The sequence below is a fragment of the Mytilus edulis genome, chromosome 4 (assembly GCF_963676685.1).
Source record: "Mytilus edulis chromosome 4, xbMytEdul2.2, whole genome shotgun sequence".
Classification (NCBI taxonomy): Eukaryota; Metazoa; Mollusca; class Bivalvia; order Mytilida; family Mytilidae; genus Mytilus; species Mytilus edulis.
The window spans coordinates 87,916,820-87,933,588 of record NC_092347.1 but is presented as its reverse complement, the minus strand read 5'-3'; the positions used below and the strand labels follow the sequence as shown (position 1 = coordinate 87,933,588).

The 16,769-nt window shown below is 31.5% G+C and overlaps 1 protein-coding gene across 1 annotated transcript; it reads left to right on the top strand.

The window, feature by feature from the left end:
* The first annotated feature begins 5,585 nt into the window (after window positions 1–5,585).
* LOC139520917 (beta-1,4-galactosyltransferase 7-like) lies at window positions 5,586–16,561 on the top strand. Its single transcript, XM_071313999.1, has 6 exons — window positions 5,586–5,609; window positions 7,820–8,159; window positions 10,362–10,587; window positions 11,682–11,765; window positions 12,327–12,431; window positions 14,001–16,561. Exons 2-6 carry the CDS (start codon window positions 7,846–7,848, stop codon window positions 14,208–14,210), a joined length of 939 nt encoding a protein of 312 aa, XP_071170100.1. The 5' UTR covers window positions 5,586–5,609; window positions 7,820–7,845; the 3' UTR covers window positions 14,211–16,561.
* The last annotated feature ends 208 nt before the right edge of the window (window positions 16,562–16,769 follow it).

Here is a 16,769-nt window from a genome sequence, read left to right as displayed (position 1 = left end):
CAAGCTTCTATACCTATATAGCTCTGAATTACCCTTAGTCTAAAGAGTTGTAAAAAAATTGTTAAAGCATTCCCACTCTTCTTGAAAACAAGAAAAAAGCCCAAATTAATTCCAGTAATTCGAATCCCTTAAATGTCATTGAAATTAGTAAAGATGATGCAAGTCTTGGAATAAAATTGAGAATTGAAATCTGGAATATGTTAAAAAGCCTGCAACCTGACCAAAGAGCAGATAACAACTAAAGGCCACCAACGAATCTATAACCCAGCGAGAAAATACCACACCCGGAGGTGGTCCTCAACTGGCCCCTTAATAAAAATGTGTACTAGTTAAGTAAAATGGACACCATTCTAAACTCCAAAACACATAAATGAAATAAAATTTAAAAAACATGCAAGACTAATCTGACTTTGGACAAGTGCAAAAATGTGGTTTGGTTAAACATGTTTTGTGAGATCCTTACCATCCCCCTATACTTTTAGCCAATGTAGAAAAAAACAAATACACAGCAACACACACAATAAAACACGGTTTAAAAGATGTCAGAATAGGAAACAAAAGAAACTAAGCAAAATGACGATACATAAATTAACAGTACTACTAGCAGTTACTGACCTGCAAGATCCAGACCTCAGTTATATGAAAATCAAGCACAATCCTTCCTGTTAGGTTATTATACCATCATAGAGTATATGAGAATAACATATCCTGTATCATGCCAACAACTGGTTTTAAGAATAAATGTAAAAACTAATGAGTGAATCAATTTTAATACCAAAATTTGCAATCTTTATAAAGACTTGACATAACATTCTTTCCATCTTGTTAAAGCTCTCACATATACCATTCTTGCCAGATTTTTATAAAATTGACACAGGAAATCTGGTTTATATCTGCAATTTCTCAGAAAATTAAAAAAAAATCAATCATTTTACTAAAATTCGAGGTAGAAACAAATGTAGTGTTTGTACAAACAAACGTTGAACGACAAACTGTAGACACATTTTTAGGCCGTATATCCTCTACAGATGTAAAATACCAGTACATCTGAGGAATGTTGTCTCGTGTATATCCTCTACAAAAGTAAAATACCAGTTAATCTGAGAAATGTTGTCATGTGTATATCCTCTACAGAAGTAAAATGCCAGTTTATCAGAGAAATGTTGTCTCTTGTATATCCTCTACAGAAATAACATGTCAGTATTTCTGAGGAATATTGTCTCGTGTATGTCCTCTTATAGAAGTAAAATACAAGTACATCTGAGGAATATTGTCTCGTGTTTATCCTCTACAGAAGTAAAATACCAGTATCTCTGAGGAATGTTTTCTCTTGTATATCGTCTATAGAAGTACAAAGTCAGTATATCTGAGGAATTTTGTAACGTGTGTATCATCCTCTACAGAAGTAAAATGCCAGTATTACTATATCTGAGTAAAGTTGTCATGTGTATATCCTGTACAGACGTAAAAGCCCTGTAGATGAAGTTTGTGTTAAGAATACATTACAGTGAAAATTGGAATTCAGTAGGATCAAGATTCCATCTACATTACAAGTAGGATCAAGAATCCAACTGCAGTACAAGAAAGATCAGGAATTCAACTGCAGTACAAGTAGGATCTGGAATTCAACTGCAGTACAAGTAGGATCTGGAATTCAACTGCAGTACAAGTAGGATCAAGAATTCAACTACAGTACAAGTAGGATCAAAGAATTCAACTGCAGTACAAGTAGGATCAAGAATCCAACTGCATTATACAAGTAGGATCAAGAATCCAACTGCATTATACAAGTAGGACCAGGAATTCAACTGCAGTACAAGTAGGATCAGGAATCCAACTGCAGTACAAGTAGGATCTGGAATTCAACTGCAGTACAAGTAGGATCAAGAATTCAACTGCAGTACAAGTAGGATCTGGAATTCAACTGCAGTACAAGTAGGATCAAGAATTCAACTACAGTACAAGTAGGATCAAAGAATTCAACTGCAGTACAAGTAGGATCAAGAATCCAACTGCATTATACAAGTAGGATCAAGAATCCAACTGCATTATACAAGTAGGATCAGGAATCCAAACTGCAGTACAAGTAGGATCTGGAATTCAACTGCAGTACAAGTAGGATCTGGAATTCAACTGCAGTACAAGTAGGATCAAGAATCCAACTACAGTACAAGTAGGATCAAGAATCCGACTACAGTACATGTAGGATCAAGAATCCAATTGCAGTACAAGTAGGATCAAGAATCCAACTGCAGTACAAGTAGGATCAAGAATCCAACTACAGTACAAGTAGGATCAAGAATACAACTGATGTACAAGTAGGATCAAGAATCCAACTGCATTATACAAGTAGGATCAAGAATCCAACTACAGTACAAGTAGGATCAAGAATACAACTGCAGTACAAGTAGGATCAAGAATCCAACTGCATTATACAAGTAGGATCAAGAATCCAACTGCATTATACAAGTAGGATCAGGAAATCAACTGCAGTACAAGTAGGATCAGGAATTCAACTGCAGTACAAGTAGGATCTGGAATTCAACTGCAGTACAAGTAGGATCTGGAATTCAACTGCAGTACAAGTAGGATCAAGAACTCAACTGCAGTACAAGTAGGATCAAGAATTCAACTACAGTACAAGTAGGATCAAAGAATTCAACTACAGTACAAGTAGGATCAAGAATACAACTGCAGTACAAGTAGGATCAAGATCCAACTGCATTATACAAGTAGGATAAAGAATCCAACTACAGTACAAGTAGGATCAAGAATCCAACTGCAGTACAAGTAGGATCAAGAATTCAACTGCAGCACAAGTAGGATCTGGAATTCAACTACAGTACAAGTAGGATCAAAGAATTCAACTACAGTACAAGTAGGATCAAGAATTCAGCTGCAGTACAAGTAGGATCAAGAATCCGACTACAGTACATGTAGGATCAAGAATCCAATTGCAGTACAAGTAGGATCAAGAATCCAACTACAGTACAAGTAGGATCAAGAATCCAACTACAGTACAAGTAGGATCAAGAATCCAACTGCAGTACTAGTAGGATCAAGAATCCAACTACAGTACTAGTAGGATCAAAGAATTCAACTACAGTACAAGTAGGATCAAGAATTCAGCTGCAGTACAAGTAGGGTCAAGAATCCGACTACAGTACATGTAGGATCAAGAATCCAATTGCAGTACAAGTAGGATCAAGAATTCAGCTGCAGTACAAGTAGGATCAAGAATCCAACTACAGTACAAGTAGGATCAAGAATCCAACTACAGTACAAGTAGGATCAAGAATCCAACTGCAGTACTAGTAGGATCAAGAATTCAACTGCAGTACAAGTAGGATCAAGAATCCGACTACAGTACATGTAGGATCAAGAATCCAATTGCAGTACAAGTAGGATCAAGAATCCAACTGCAGTACAAGTAGGATCAAGAATCCAACTACAGTACAAGTAGGATCAAGAATTTAACTGCAGTACAAGTAGGATCAAGAATCCTCTTAGTGTAAATTGGAATTCCAATATCTACTAGTATAAATGATTCAAAACAAACTGAGCACTATAACGAACCAAGGTTACATTTTGGAGTTAGACATATAAAAAGTGTATGCATTTACCATGTAGGTAGCTCCATAAAAGGGCCCAACCACATCTCCCTGCATGTTAGAGAGAGAGTGTCTTGTATTTTCATTCATTTTTCTATCAAACTTGATGGGGAAGGTGTAAAATTGAGTGATATATCGACAGAAACATTGACATACAGTTCCCAGATATTGGTATTGCTTGACATACATTTATGATAATTCATTTTCTTTCGTATAGGTTTTTTTATGTAAAATTTTATATTTTTGCAATATTGAATCCCAAAAGGTCTTCCCAAAATATTGGTTTCTGATTATCAAATTTCTCTAGATTTCTCCAACCTTCGGATTTTGACACCCGTGAATGATGGAAATTAGTCGTACCTCTTTATAGAAAAATATCATCCAATTGCAGGTGCAACCGTGCAACACACTAACTGATTTGTATTTTGCATGCAGCAGCAGTGTCCAATACCATACTAGTAATTATAAATATAATATATGCCTTCTTGTTGATTCAAGATGATCTTTTCTAAGAAACTAATACCTGTGCACTTACTTAAAACTATACAAGAGGAGCTGAATCTGCCGACATATGGATGATTCAAACTTGTAAGTTTGTCAAAGATAAACCGGCCATATCACTTACTCTACCATAACAATACACAACAATCTATAAAATACATGATAGATAACTATGATATGACGTGTATTTCTCATTGTTGAAGGCCGTACGATTGCCTATTATTGCTTACATCGTCTTCATTTGATTTGTGTTGGATCGTTGTATCATCAGCAATCATACCACATCGTCTTATGTTTACAGAGATTGAGCAAAATAAATCAAATATAACCATATATATCCAGATAGTTAACATTCCCTGCTCCTGGTAGTTTAGTTGGATACGAAAGTATTTAGATGGATCTGAGTTTCATACTGAGTCTTTTACTGAACAGTACAAAATTAGTTTGCCATGTCTTCAACATTGCAAGTCAGTTGTCTATCTACTTAATCAATACAAAAATTAATTGAACAATCTATATAATATAATATACATTTTATTGACACGTAGAAATTCACCATTAACACCTCTATATAAAATGTTGTTAGAAATTATTGTTTATCATAGTTTGCGACGTCTGTCTCCAGGTAAGCTGGTATTTATATTTCTTCTGTAATTCTTATGATTTATAGATATTCAACATTGTATATGAGCTAATATAACACTGTGGTATTTAATGTTTATTGCACTGGATTTTACTGAGTGTCTCGGTAGAAATAAATCTTTAAAATAAATGATTTACTTAACAATGCATTATTTCGAAATAAAAGAATCAGAAATACTATTCGCTTTCAGTCATTTATACAAAGTCCACATGATCATTACTGACTACAGAGGCGGGAGGGGGTTGGGTTCCGACCGTGACTTTTTATTGAAAATCAATGCATTTGAATTTAAACTTATAGTTGGACCCCCTTTTAAAATAGCTGGATTCGCCCCTAACCGGATTACTTCAAGCAAAAAACATCAATATATTACACATATAAACATATTACTGGTCTGATAAGGCTTCTGTTTTTTCATGTGTCAGAGGATTAGTTAGATCAAAAAGTGTTTCACCATTCCGAAATTTCCCTTTTGTTTCATATAAAAACTTAACTTTTAAAACATTATCAAGAACTAATTTGTGTGGTCCTAATTTGATGAAATGTTCATGTTAAACTCATAAATGTCTGCAGTCCTTTAATATGATTGTTTTAAAATATTTGTATGACATGTCATTAACTGTGTAATAATTCATTTTTTCCCTATCGGTATGTAGGACATGTAGGCTAACCATATGATTTTGAGTGCAGAAATTCGTATTCTTGTTTAAATAGTGATGGTTATAAAAATATAAATCTTAAATATAATTCATCGAATTACAACCCCCTTTTTATTAATATTTCATCAGGAATTTCGGATTTTCGTGTTATTCCCGTAGCTGGTTTCTGTTTTACTGTTACAAAAGAAACTTCCGGTAATGTTGGCAATCTTCTTTTTTTTCGCCAAACATTTTATAATTGACCATGTCAACCACAGGCACTTGTTTCTATCCATACGAAGGTCGACTATCCATAGTCTACTATCCATAGTCGACCTTCGTATGGATAGAAACAAGTGCCTGTGATGTCAACTGGTTGATAGATATTTGATATGAAACAAAACATTTGTCTGCGGATTTTGTAAAATGTTTTGTTGATAAGATTGATGAATTCACAATTTTTATGTCACCAAGAATAATAATTATGGATTTAGTTTTAGTTTTACCAAATGTATTTTTTTTCTAAGTATCAGAAAAATAGATTCTTTATAAAATAATGAAATGACACCTTTTTACTGGTCAAATCAGTGCTATGCTTATTGATCTGTAAGGAACCAAATAGCTGAGTAGCAATTATCATTGAATCACTTGAGACAATAAGTAAAATGGCATAACTTTAACTTGTTCTTGTTCTTTCAAAATGCATTTTTTTTAAATACCAATTCCCCTGTTTATTTTTTTACAACACAATGGACACACAAGTGAAAAATAATGAACACACGAGTTTCAAATATAATGAACAAACAAGTTAGTTTTAGTTACAACAAAACAACATAATGAACACACAAATTACAACACAATAAACACACACATTACAACACAATGAACACACAAGTAACAACACAATGAACAAACAAGTTACAACATAATGAAAAAAAAGTTACTAATAAAATGAACACACAAGTTACTAATATAATGAACACACAAGTTACAACACAATGAACACACAAGTTACAACACAATGAACACACTTATTACAACACAATGAACACACCTATTAGAACACAATGAACACACTAGTTACAATAATATGAGGCAGGCATTACCTGTGAATGGGGACGAAGTTTGTTTAAATAATTTTTTTTGTATTTTAAATATTTGTTAAAAAAAAGATACGGAAATACCGTAACGTTTCCGATTTTCATTCTGTTGTTAGGGATTTTACTTGTGACGTTATTTAAGTTATGACGTCATGTTCAATGTAAACAAAGAAACGCAATGCATCAGGTTTATTCATACCAAAGACAAAGAATGAAATATTGGTATTGTGTTCCTTGAGTTCCTATATTTTACTAGACTAATCAAAGTCTCACGACAACAAGACCGGAAGAAGGAAGTAGAGTTATGTGTTCTGCGCAGATCTGGAAATTAAAAAACACGACAAAAAAAAATTGAACGATTTTGAGTTCATTAGTACAATGAAAAATTCGGGAAATTTTCCCGATTTTTTTTTTTTTTATTGAATTTTTTACTGTTATAGGGGACTTCGTCCCCATATAATGAACACACAAGTTTAAACACTAAGAACATAAGTTACAACACAATGAGCTCACAAGTTACGATATAATGAACACACACTTTACAACACAATTATCACAATAGTTGCAACACAATGAGCACAAGTACAACACAATGAGTACAAGTTACAACCCAATGAACACAAGTTGCAACCCAATGAACACAAGTTACAACAAGACACACACTATCATGACTATGATCTTTACATGTTTGTCAGACCATGGAAGTATATACTATAAAACATTTCTATATGTGAACACAAGTCATTTATTGTGAGTTTAAAACATTTTCATTTAAACAAATTTCTTAAACTACATGCTACAAGGGATTGAATGAACAAAACACATTGTACATGTTATATAAGAACATATATATGAACATCTGTTTTTATTCACTTTTGTATACCAATCAATGAATTGCAAATACAGTTTCTGTTTCGAAAATTGATAAAACTAAGAAATATTATTCAATTAAAACATAATTATACCAGTATTTTACATGAAAAATGAAAAGGGGAAAGGGTAAAAATTTACCATACTGATACACATTTGAATATGTTGTAAAGTTTTTATAATGAAGGTTTTCCCAAAAACCTCAATGCTGCTATTGATGTTGTTGGCATAATGTCTCATTGATGTTTACTCCAAAGCTCTTTCAATTCATAAAATCTATCATTAAGAAATCTTTAGTTCTTAACTTCTTACACATATTTAGTTTGTATAAAATAATATGGGATATGATTGGCAATGAGACAACTATCCACTGGAGACTAAATGATGTAGATGTTAGCAACTAGAGGCTTTGTATTTGTATAGACCTGATGTACAATATTGACTGCTACTTTTCAGATGTGCTAACAGATTGAGACCTATGTATGGCTAGAGGATGGTTAGTACTTCGCTCAACCCGATTCCTGGTACTAGGACTTTGTCTGTGTTCCATTATTATAATCTACCTGACTTCCTGTTCACTACAAGATGGCCAGCCCATAACACCGAAGGAATCCAATATTTCATGTCAGAAAGATCATGACAACAAATCATGGGGTCGTCACAAACTAGCAGTACTAGTTCCTTTTAGGGACAGATTGGAAGAATTGTTAGAGTTTGCACCATACATACATCGTTATCTTAATCATCAGAAAATAAGACATGATATATATGTGATTAACCAGATAGATGAATATAGGTAATTAATTGAGGAACTATGTTATATAGTTAGCAAATTGGTCATTGATGAAAAGTAATAGAAAAAAGTCTCTTTTCTTATTCAGAGCATTTTGTTCTCTCAACAGTCTAAACACCAAATAGAACAAATGTATGAATATGACATTACAATCTATCTTACAGTACGTTTGCACTATATTTTTAGCTTTATATATATACACATGGAAAAAAGTATTGCAACACCTTGATTTGTTAAAACTTGAAAAATCAGCCTCTTTTTTTGGATGAAATATCATAAAATATGTGTATAATATTATTGAAACATAGTTTATGATAACATTGGCATTGAAACGAACAAAAAATGTTTGAAAAAAAATGATTTATATAACCACAATTTTAATAACAAAATGAAGTGTTTTTTGTACAAAAAAATGCATTTTACAACTTTTACTGTAGTCGAACTTTACAATGTCAGACATTTCAAAATTAATCTTCAGATGACTGTTCACATCATGGTTGATCGTTATATGCCAAAGAATTAGTACTTTGTGCGCAGCCTCCATTCAAACGGATAACCGCATCTTAACGTCTTCTGATTCCTGCCATTAATCGACTAATTTGTTGCTAAGGTAGCAGCAACCATTTCTGATGAAGGGCATTGTTTATTTCATGATGTGTTTGAACTGGGGTGTCCTTTCGCGCACTTTCCACCCAATAGTGTCCCATATATGCTCGATATGGTTCAAAGTCGGGCTATGATCGGGCCAAGGAAGATGAACCAAATTCCATTTGAAAATTTGATCTTCCTCCACGATGCTAATTTCCAACTTTGGCGAGCTCTGCACTACATTAGATATGGAAAACTGTGTGTCTGTTCGTTAGCAAATGTCTCCGAAATGGTCTTATCGCACGATAACCAGTAGCGATGAGTTGATCTCGAACAGTTCTTGTTAAAAGGCTCCTGTATGGCCACCACTCTCTTTTTAGGATTGTCTTGTATGCAATGGGTTTCCTTCTGACCAACCTTCATTATGCTTGATTTTCTCTAGCAAATGATATAGGGGGTCTTCATTATCTCGGAGGGTCTTTTACAGTGTTTATTGCCTGATTTTTATTCTCAAAACGACTTATAGTGGAATGGTGATGACCAACAATACGTGCAGTTGTTACAGCGACATCCCTGCTTCTCTTATGCTGATAATCTGCCATCTTGCTGCAGTTAAGAGTTGTCAGGGACCCATTACAAGGTGTCAATCACATAACTTTAAAAACTTGGTTATTTAAAGTGTTGAAAACAATGAGGGTAAAAACATCTGTTTTGCTGTTTACAGGTACAGTAGCTGCATGTTGAGATAAAAACTTATCGAGTTGATATTTATTGATTAAACTCAGGTGATACTTAAATAATGTTTAACTAGTTCTATTTTACCAAATTATATCACAAAAAAGTAAAGAGTGTTTTTTTAATTTCAATTTCAATTTGGTGTTGCAATACTTTTTTCCATGTGTATATATTATATTAGTTTAAATTGTAAGAGTTAATAAATTTAAGTCAAGGCTTTGACATAAATGTAGAACTAATAATCAGTGTATTCTTTGGCATAAAAGAACACTTTGAATAATTATTTATGAACACAGGTTAATAACACTACATAGATAGGGATTGTGGTGCTGCCATATTATTTACACATACATAGTTTTATATGTAGTTGAATCATGCTATCATACTCAATCTGATTACAAGTTTACAGTTTGAATACAATGTATATAGACATATTTAGATTTTAGAATACTATAATCACAAAATGATTTCACTACAGTATTATGTTCACTATTTTGGCAGTAGGAATGGAAACGCAAACATTAAACTTCCGTGAATATTTCAAGAAAAACTGATTCAAAGACTTAAGACTATCCATAAATATATTCTTATAGGATAACGTACAAGGACAATTTATAAAAAAAAAATTATGAGGACAGATCTATATCTCCAATTAGAACTTTATTTCTAAATGTAAGGCAGTGTTAAAATTTCCAGGTTTACAGTAAAGAGAATGGAAATTTCCAGGCTATTTAACATGTTTAACTATTAAATGTGTAAGTTATCCTAAAAGTAATCATATAGTAAGGGACTTTCTTACATGCTCTTCAACCTTATTCAATATATAATGAGTAAGACAGATAAATAATGAACATTCCGTTATATGTTATATATGTATTTCAGATTTAATCGAGCTTCCCTGATAAATGTTGGATTTCTAGAAAGTAATACAGATTGTGATTATATAGCCATGCATGATGTGGACCTGGTTCCTGTTACTGATGGGCTCCCATATACTTACCCTGTGGAGGGACCAGTCCATGTAGCATCACCAGAACTACATCCTATATACCATTATAAAAAGTTTGTGGGAGGCATTCTCTTGTTCAATAGATTTCATTTTATCAAGGTAGGTTTGTAGAATTATGTTGTCTAAAAAAACAGATATCATTTGGCTTGGCTCATTTATAATCTCTGTCTATCGGTTGTGTTTGTATGTCAGTTTGTCTGTCAGCACTTCTAAATTATACCATAAGGTAGATTGCCTCAACATATTTAAAAAAAATATATGCATAGTGTTAATGCTTATAAAATATGGTTGTTTTTGTGCTTGTGGCATTTTGAAAAATTGGGGTAAATCGTAAAAAAAACTTAGTTTTTAATAAAAAAAAATCTCAAATTTTGCAAAACATTTTTTTGGGCTAGAATTTAGAAGTTGATATGTTGGATATGGTATGCTATTTTCAAATTGTTTTTTGCATGATAATTCGGCATACCTGTCAACAGACTGACAATTTGAAGATGTTGCCTCTGAATTTACTAGCTCACCTGAGAAGTTAATGACCCAATCAGGTTAAATTTAGTAATTTCCCATTGGGTAGAGTAGGCCAAATATTAATGTTGAGTTTCACACATTTTAATGGTTGGAAGTCTGAAGGAATATAATTGTATCATTAAGGGAGTTCGCTTCTCAGTTTCAAAGTAATTAACTTTTCAAAACACTAGTTTATATAGACAGGAGATTAATAAAGGAATCCAAAGAGCCAAAAAAATGTATACATTTAGGTCACCGTGCTTGTTTTCGAAATATTAGCCATTGAAATTTTTACTTTTCATAGCTTTATCCTTGACAAGTTGAAGTTCTCAAAAACTGTTAAAAAGTAATTAAAATTTTATTAAACTTTTACAGATGGCTTAAATTTATACATGTAAAAGATTTACAAAAAGGAAAAAAGGGGTCACCAGGCAAAAATTAATCATATTTCAATTAATGTTAAAACTAAGATAGCACCTCCCTCCTGCAAAGCTGACCTAAGATAATTTTATCTATTTATAACCCTTTTTATTCTTGTGCTCTCAAACATTTTATATATTTTTTGCTTTTTTAAATATTGTTCCTCAAGGTCATAAGGGTATGTGATGAAGGTTAATTCAGAACCATACGTTGTGTGCATGGAAATCAAGTTTAAATATACATGTATATTGATTAACTGGCGATTTCAGATAAATGGAATGTCTAATAGATACTGGGGCTGGGGAAGAGAAGACGATGAACTGTATGTTAGAATTAAAAAAGCTGGGTTAAATGTAAGTAATGCATGTGTTGTTTGAAATTACTCTTTTTGTCAGCTAAGAAAAAGGAACATATTCTGATATAATTTTGAAAGATTTATGCATTGGTAATAATTCATGAACAATTACAAGTGGGTTTTTTTCTTCAGAAAAAATCCAGTTCATAAAATGGTGAAACAATCAAAGCTTTTCAAATTTTAAAATGATGTAACTAGAATCAAAATATGTAAAATAGAGGTCAAGTTTGATATTGACTATTTTCAAGTTTACCAATCAGGAGTTCATTGCTAAATTGGAAAATTATAATGTTGTTTCCTTGGAATAATTCATGAGGCAATAAACCATGCGTTTCAAATTTTAATTGGTTGTTAATTGTGACAAGAAGACAGCCAAGTCTCTCAAATTCAGGAATTTTGGTCCTTGATAGATTGGAAAATGAACTTTATGTTGTAACCCTGCAATAATTCATATTGTTTCCTCTAGAGTGGATTGTTGTTTCTTCACAATCATACAGCTTCTCTTTACTTATATATCATGGGTTGTAATAATTGATGACTTTTGTTTTGTCTTTTGAAGGTGACAAGACCTCAAGGGATAACAACTGGATACAAGACATTTAAACATATCCACAACAAAATCAAAAGACCAAGAGATAACAAAAGATACTTTAATCAAACAATAGTAAGTTGACTATATCTCACTTATTTGTTCCCTTTTCATGTAAGCTGTAAACAGTATAACTCTGTCCCTTTGCCCTTTAATCTACTAAAACACTGATTAAAATCAGAGAATTTTGTACACTAGGTGTCAGGAGCATTAAGTGTTACCCTTGTCTGTCCAGTCTGTACATCCCCAAAATTGTAATAAATTGTAATAAGGCTTATTACCACAAAACACAGATCAAGTTTGAAATTGACTGTTACTGACCATGCCCCTTTGAAAAAAAAAACATAAAAAATTGCTGAATTTCCCGCTTCTGTTCTTCAACTTTAGTTTGTGTTAACCAAATGTTATAAAACTTACAAAAAAATATTATAACCACAAAACACAGAACAAGTTTGAAATTGGGTGGCATCACTTTTACCATTCTTGACTAATGACTCTTTATAAGTAGAAAAAAGGGTTTTATCCATTCTCTAAGTTTAGTTAATCTCAACCAAATGTTTTGAAACTTAAACACACTGCTTTTATAAAAAAATAAAATTCTTAACAAACTGACTCCTACATCTGTATGTGGAGGTTGACTCAAGCATATTCACAATTAAGTATCTGTGACCAATAAACACATTCTCAATTTATTTTGATTTGAACTAACAGCATTATGCTAGGCAAACAAATCGTAGGTAAATAAATGTTAATTGGAACTACCCCGGTATGTTAAAAATGAGACAGCTACAAGAAATTAAAAAAATATAATTTTGTTCAATCATTTATTAAAGTGAAATAGTGAAATAATAATTTGCTTTTAGCAGTACCGGTAACTTTGGTTCAATTTTGTCAAAATAAACCTTGAAATGTTGATTATTTTTTTACTTTCTAGTTAATAATCCACCCTAATTGAATCTGTATTCATGTGACCTTCAATTAAACCTTTGAGCTAGAGATGGGTTATGCATGAACTAGGTGTAATCAGCTATGAAAAGGAAAAGAATGTCAACATTGAAAGTGAAACAAGGGTCAAACATTTGGGTGACTAATTTGATCCACAAAATCTCATACTTTTACTGGTTAAATGATGATTAACATATCTATTTACATTTTGTTTTACCGGTTAGTACCGTAAAGCAGGCTACTTTTGCAGGGTGTTAATTTTCGCTTACTTTCGCAGATAGAACAAAATCACCAAAATGAATTCTGCCAATTTAAAAGTGCACATGCAAAAGTATTGATAAAAACATTGAATCCGCCAAAATATTTTGTAATACCTTATTCAATGAAAATTGTGAAACTTTACACACGTGAAAATAACCCGCCATACGATACGTTACAAATAGAATTTGAAAATTTAATGGTATCAGTATTCAGTAAACATTAATTTGACATCTAATGCCCATTTAGAAGAGAATAATTTACACTTTATGAATATTTCTTTATTTTAATATTTATTTAAACATAAATTTGACATCTAATGCCCCTTTAAAAGAGAATAATTTACACTTTATGAATATTTCTTTATTTCAATATTTATTTAGACGTTGCTGACACAAAGTAAAATAGAAATTACAAATAATACTATTTATTATTTTGTAGCTAACAGGTCGCCTTGACAAAGAGACAGGTGTTACTAACGTTCGATACAAGATAGACAGTAAAACTAAGATGGTGATAGAGGGAGCACCTGTCACCTTTATCAACGTTCAATTAGAATGTAACACAGTATTAACACCTTGGTGTCTGAAACCTGAAGATCAAGTTGAACTCAGGAAGAAGCTTGGATTACCAATGCCAAAGTTCAAGTGAAATTCATGGACAGTAGAAATTATTTTAATATAAGAAGTTGAAATTAAGGAAAAAATTGAAATCCTGTTTATTCTTTCAGGTGTTCATTAAAATCCACTTGACTATGAATTGAAATCTTGATAGTTTGAATATGTTTTTCAAATTTCAGTTTTTATAATTATTTATTTTATTATTAAGGCTGTTGTTATATTTTAAAGAATTGACATGTGGTCCTTATTTTAGAGGATCACATATTTAAAATTTGGTGCAATAGAATTTACATTATTGACCATTTGCAATCAAAAGTAATTTGAACAAGAACTAGGCAGGTCATTATTCCGTTTGGTACAATCAATGTGGGCATTGTTATTCACAGTTTCAGAAAATAGTGCATCCTGGGTTATATTTAAAAAATATATATAATCAAAGCATTGTTATTTATTTAGAAATATTCTACAAATGAATTAAGAACAATGAAATTACCCATAATCCTTCACATTCTGAAATGTTGTTTTGTTATTACTTATATATGTGTTCTTATTTTGTGATATTATTTATAAGTAACAAATCTTGTTTATATTTATATAATTGGTGATGTTAATGTAAATATTGATTTTGAGCTTTAAATGTTTTCAAGAATACTTCCATTTTGAGTTTTAAATGTTTTCAAGAATACTTCCATTTTGAGTTTTAAATGTTTTCAAGAATACTTCCATTTTGAGCCGACTCAACATGGATGTTATTTTAAATCTGTTATATGACCACAAAGTTGTCAGTGTTATGTTTGTATGGGGCTGTCATAGTTATTACTGGCATTTCTTTCTTCTTGTTTTCTTTTTAAGATACATAGTTTCAGTTAACCTATCACTTCCCCTTATATTAAGATAAATATTTCAACAGAGGGATCCATTTGAACTAAAATTTACCCTCCATCTAAAAAAAAATCTAACAATGTTATAAATGATTTTGATAAAGGAACAATTTTCTTCAGATTCAATACTTTTTTTTAAAATTTTGTATAAAAAAACTTAACAAGTATTATTAGCAGCTGCTATCAATAATTAATGGTTAGCAGACAGGTAAAAAAATATCTGATTACCAAAAAAGCGTTTAGTACCAGAAATTGGTCTCTCTTTTTAAACTTCTCACTTATAATCAACTGACTACTTCAGATTCTATAATATATAACATATCTATCATGATGGTTCAGGAATAATTTGACTGCCAAAGACCAATTATAATACAATGCAGTGACTTGCAGTCAGTTTTTTACTTGTGAATTATAAAAGCATTTAGATTTAGCAATCATTTGTGTAATTCAAATCATACCAAAAATTCAGCATTTTGAAAATATTGTCATATAATTTGTTATGTACAGCTGTTATTCTCAAAATTTTGAAAATGATATTCATTGTATTGACATTTTTGTTGTTAGGTGGTTATTACATTGTCATAAACTCATAATCTCTATTTAATCATTGAAAGGGTCATAGTGGTCAAATCTCAAAACCTCCAAAGGGGTAAATATTCATAACAAATTTGTTTTTGAGGAGATTAACCAAACATGCTGTAGCATCATTTTCTGTGCCATTTTATAGGCTGTTATTACTGTTATTTGTAATAACAACATTAACACTAGTTTCATATTTCATATTGATGTAAAAATTTAGTTCCATTTTGGTTGTAGGTACATAAAAGCAGTGATTTATCCAGTTTTACCCACTTTAAGAAGGTTCATTGTAATAGAAAGGCAAATCTGTGTTTCGTTGGCAATTATTTAATTAGAAAATAAATATCCTTTCAAAATCTGTTATTTCTGACTGGTAAAACATGGTTAGCTTTAGATAATTATATGAAAATAGAATTTTTTTTGATTAAACATACAACACTCTTCAAGAAATCAAAATATTTACCTGCAAAAAATTCTATTCAGCCATTTCAGTCCATGTGCACTAATTATATATATAAGCTGTACGAAATCAAAAACTTTTAAACAATCTGGACAAACTTAACTGAAATGTTTTTTCTGTGTTCTTATATTCTAAAAAGATGAAAGTTTCTAAAATGACAGAAAAAACTGAAAGGTAATAACCTGAATGTATAAAGCTTGTGATCAATAGCTCAGTACTAACTGATTAATAGTAGAAAATGGGTATTTCTGGTAAATGAATTCCTTTTCTTTCAAAATTTGATTATGAAGTAGTTTTAGCATTTCATGGTTTCATAATTATTCATGTTAAGTTTTGATATGATACTTATTAATATGCCAATGCTAGTCATCAAAGGTTATTGACTGTTAATAGTGCACTTAGAAAAGCATAATTTTGTAATATTTTGTACATAAAATATTTATGTCATAATAAAAGTGATATCTATAACTTTGTTTAACTTTTCTATTCATCGCCAATTTCTAACATGGATAACATAACAAAAATATACTGGAGATGACAAAATTAAAATTTCAAGTGCAAAATATACAATATGCAAGTTACATGTCTTATTATTTATTAAATATGTAATCCTTAAAAAGTGGAGGGGGGATCGTGATCACAATTTAAATCTCATCTGAACCATATTAGT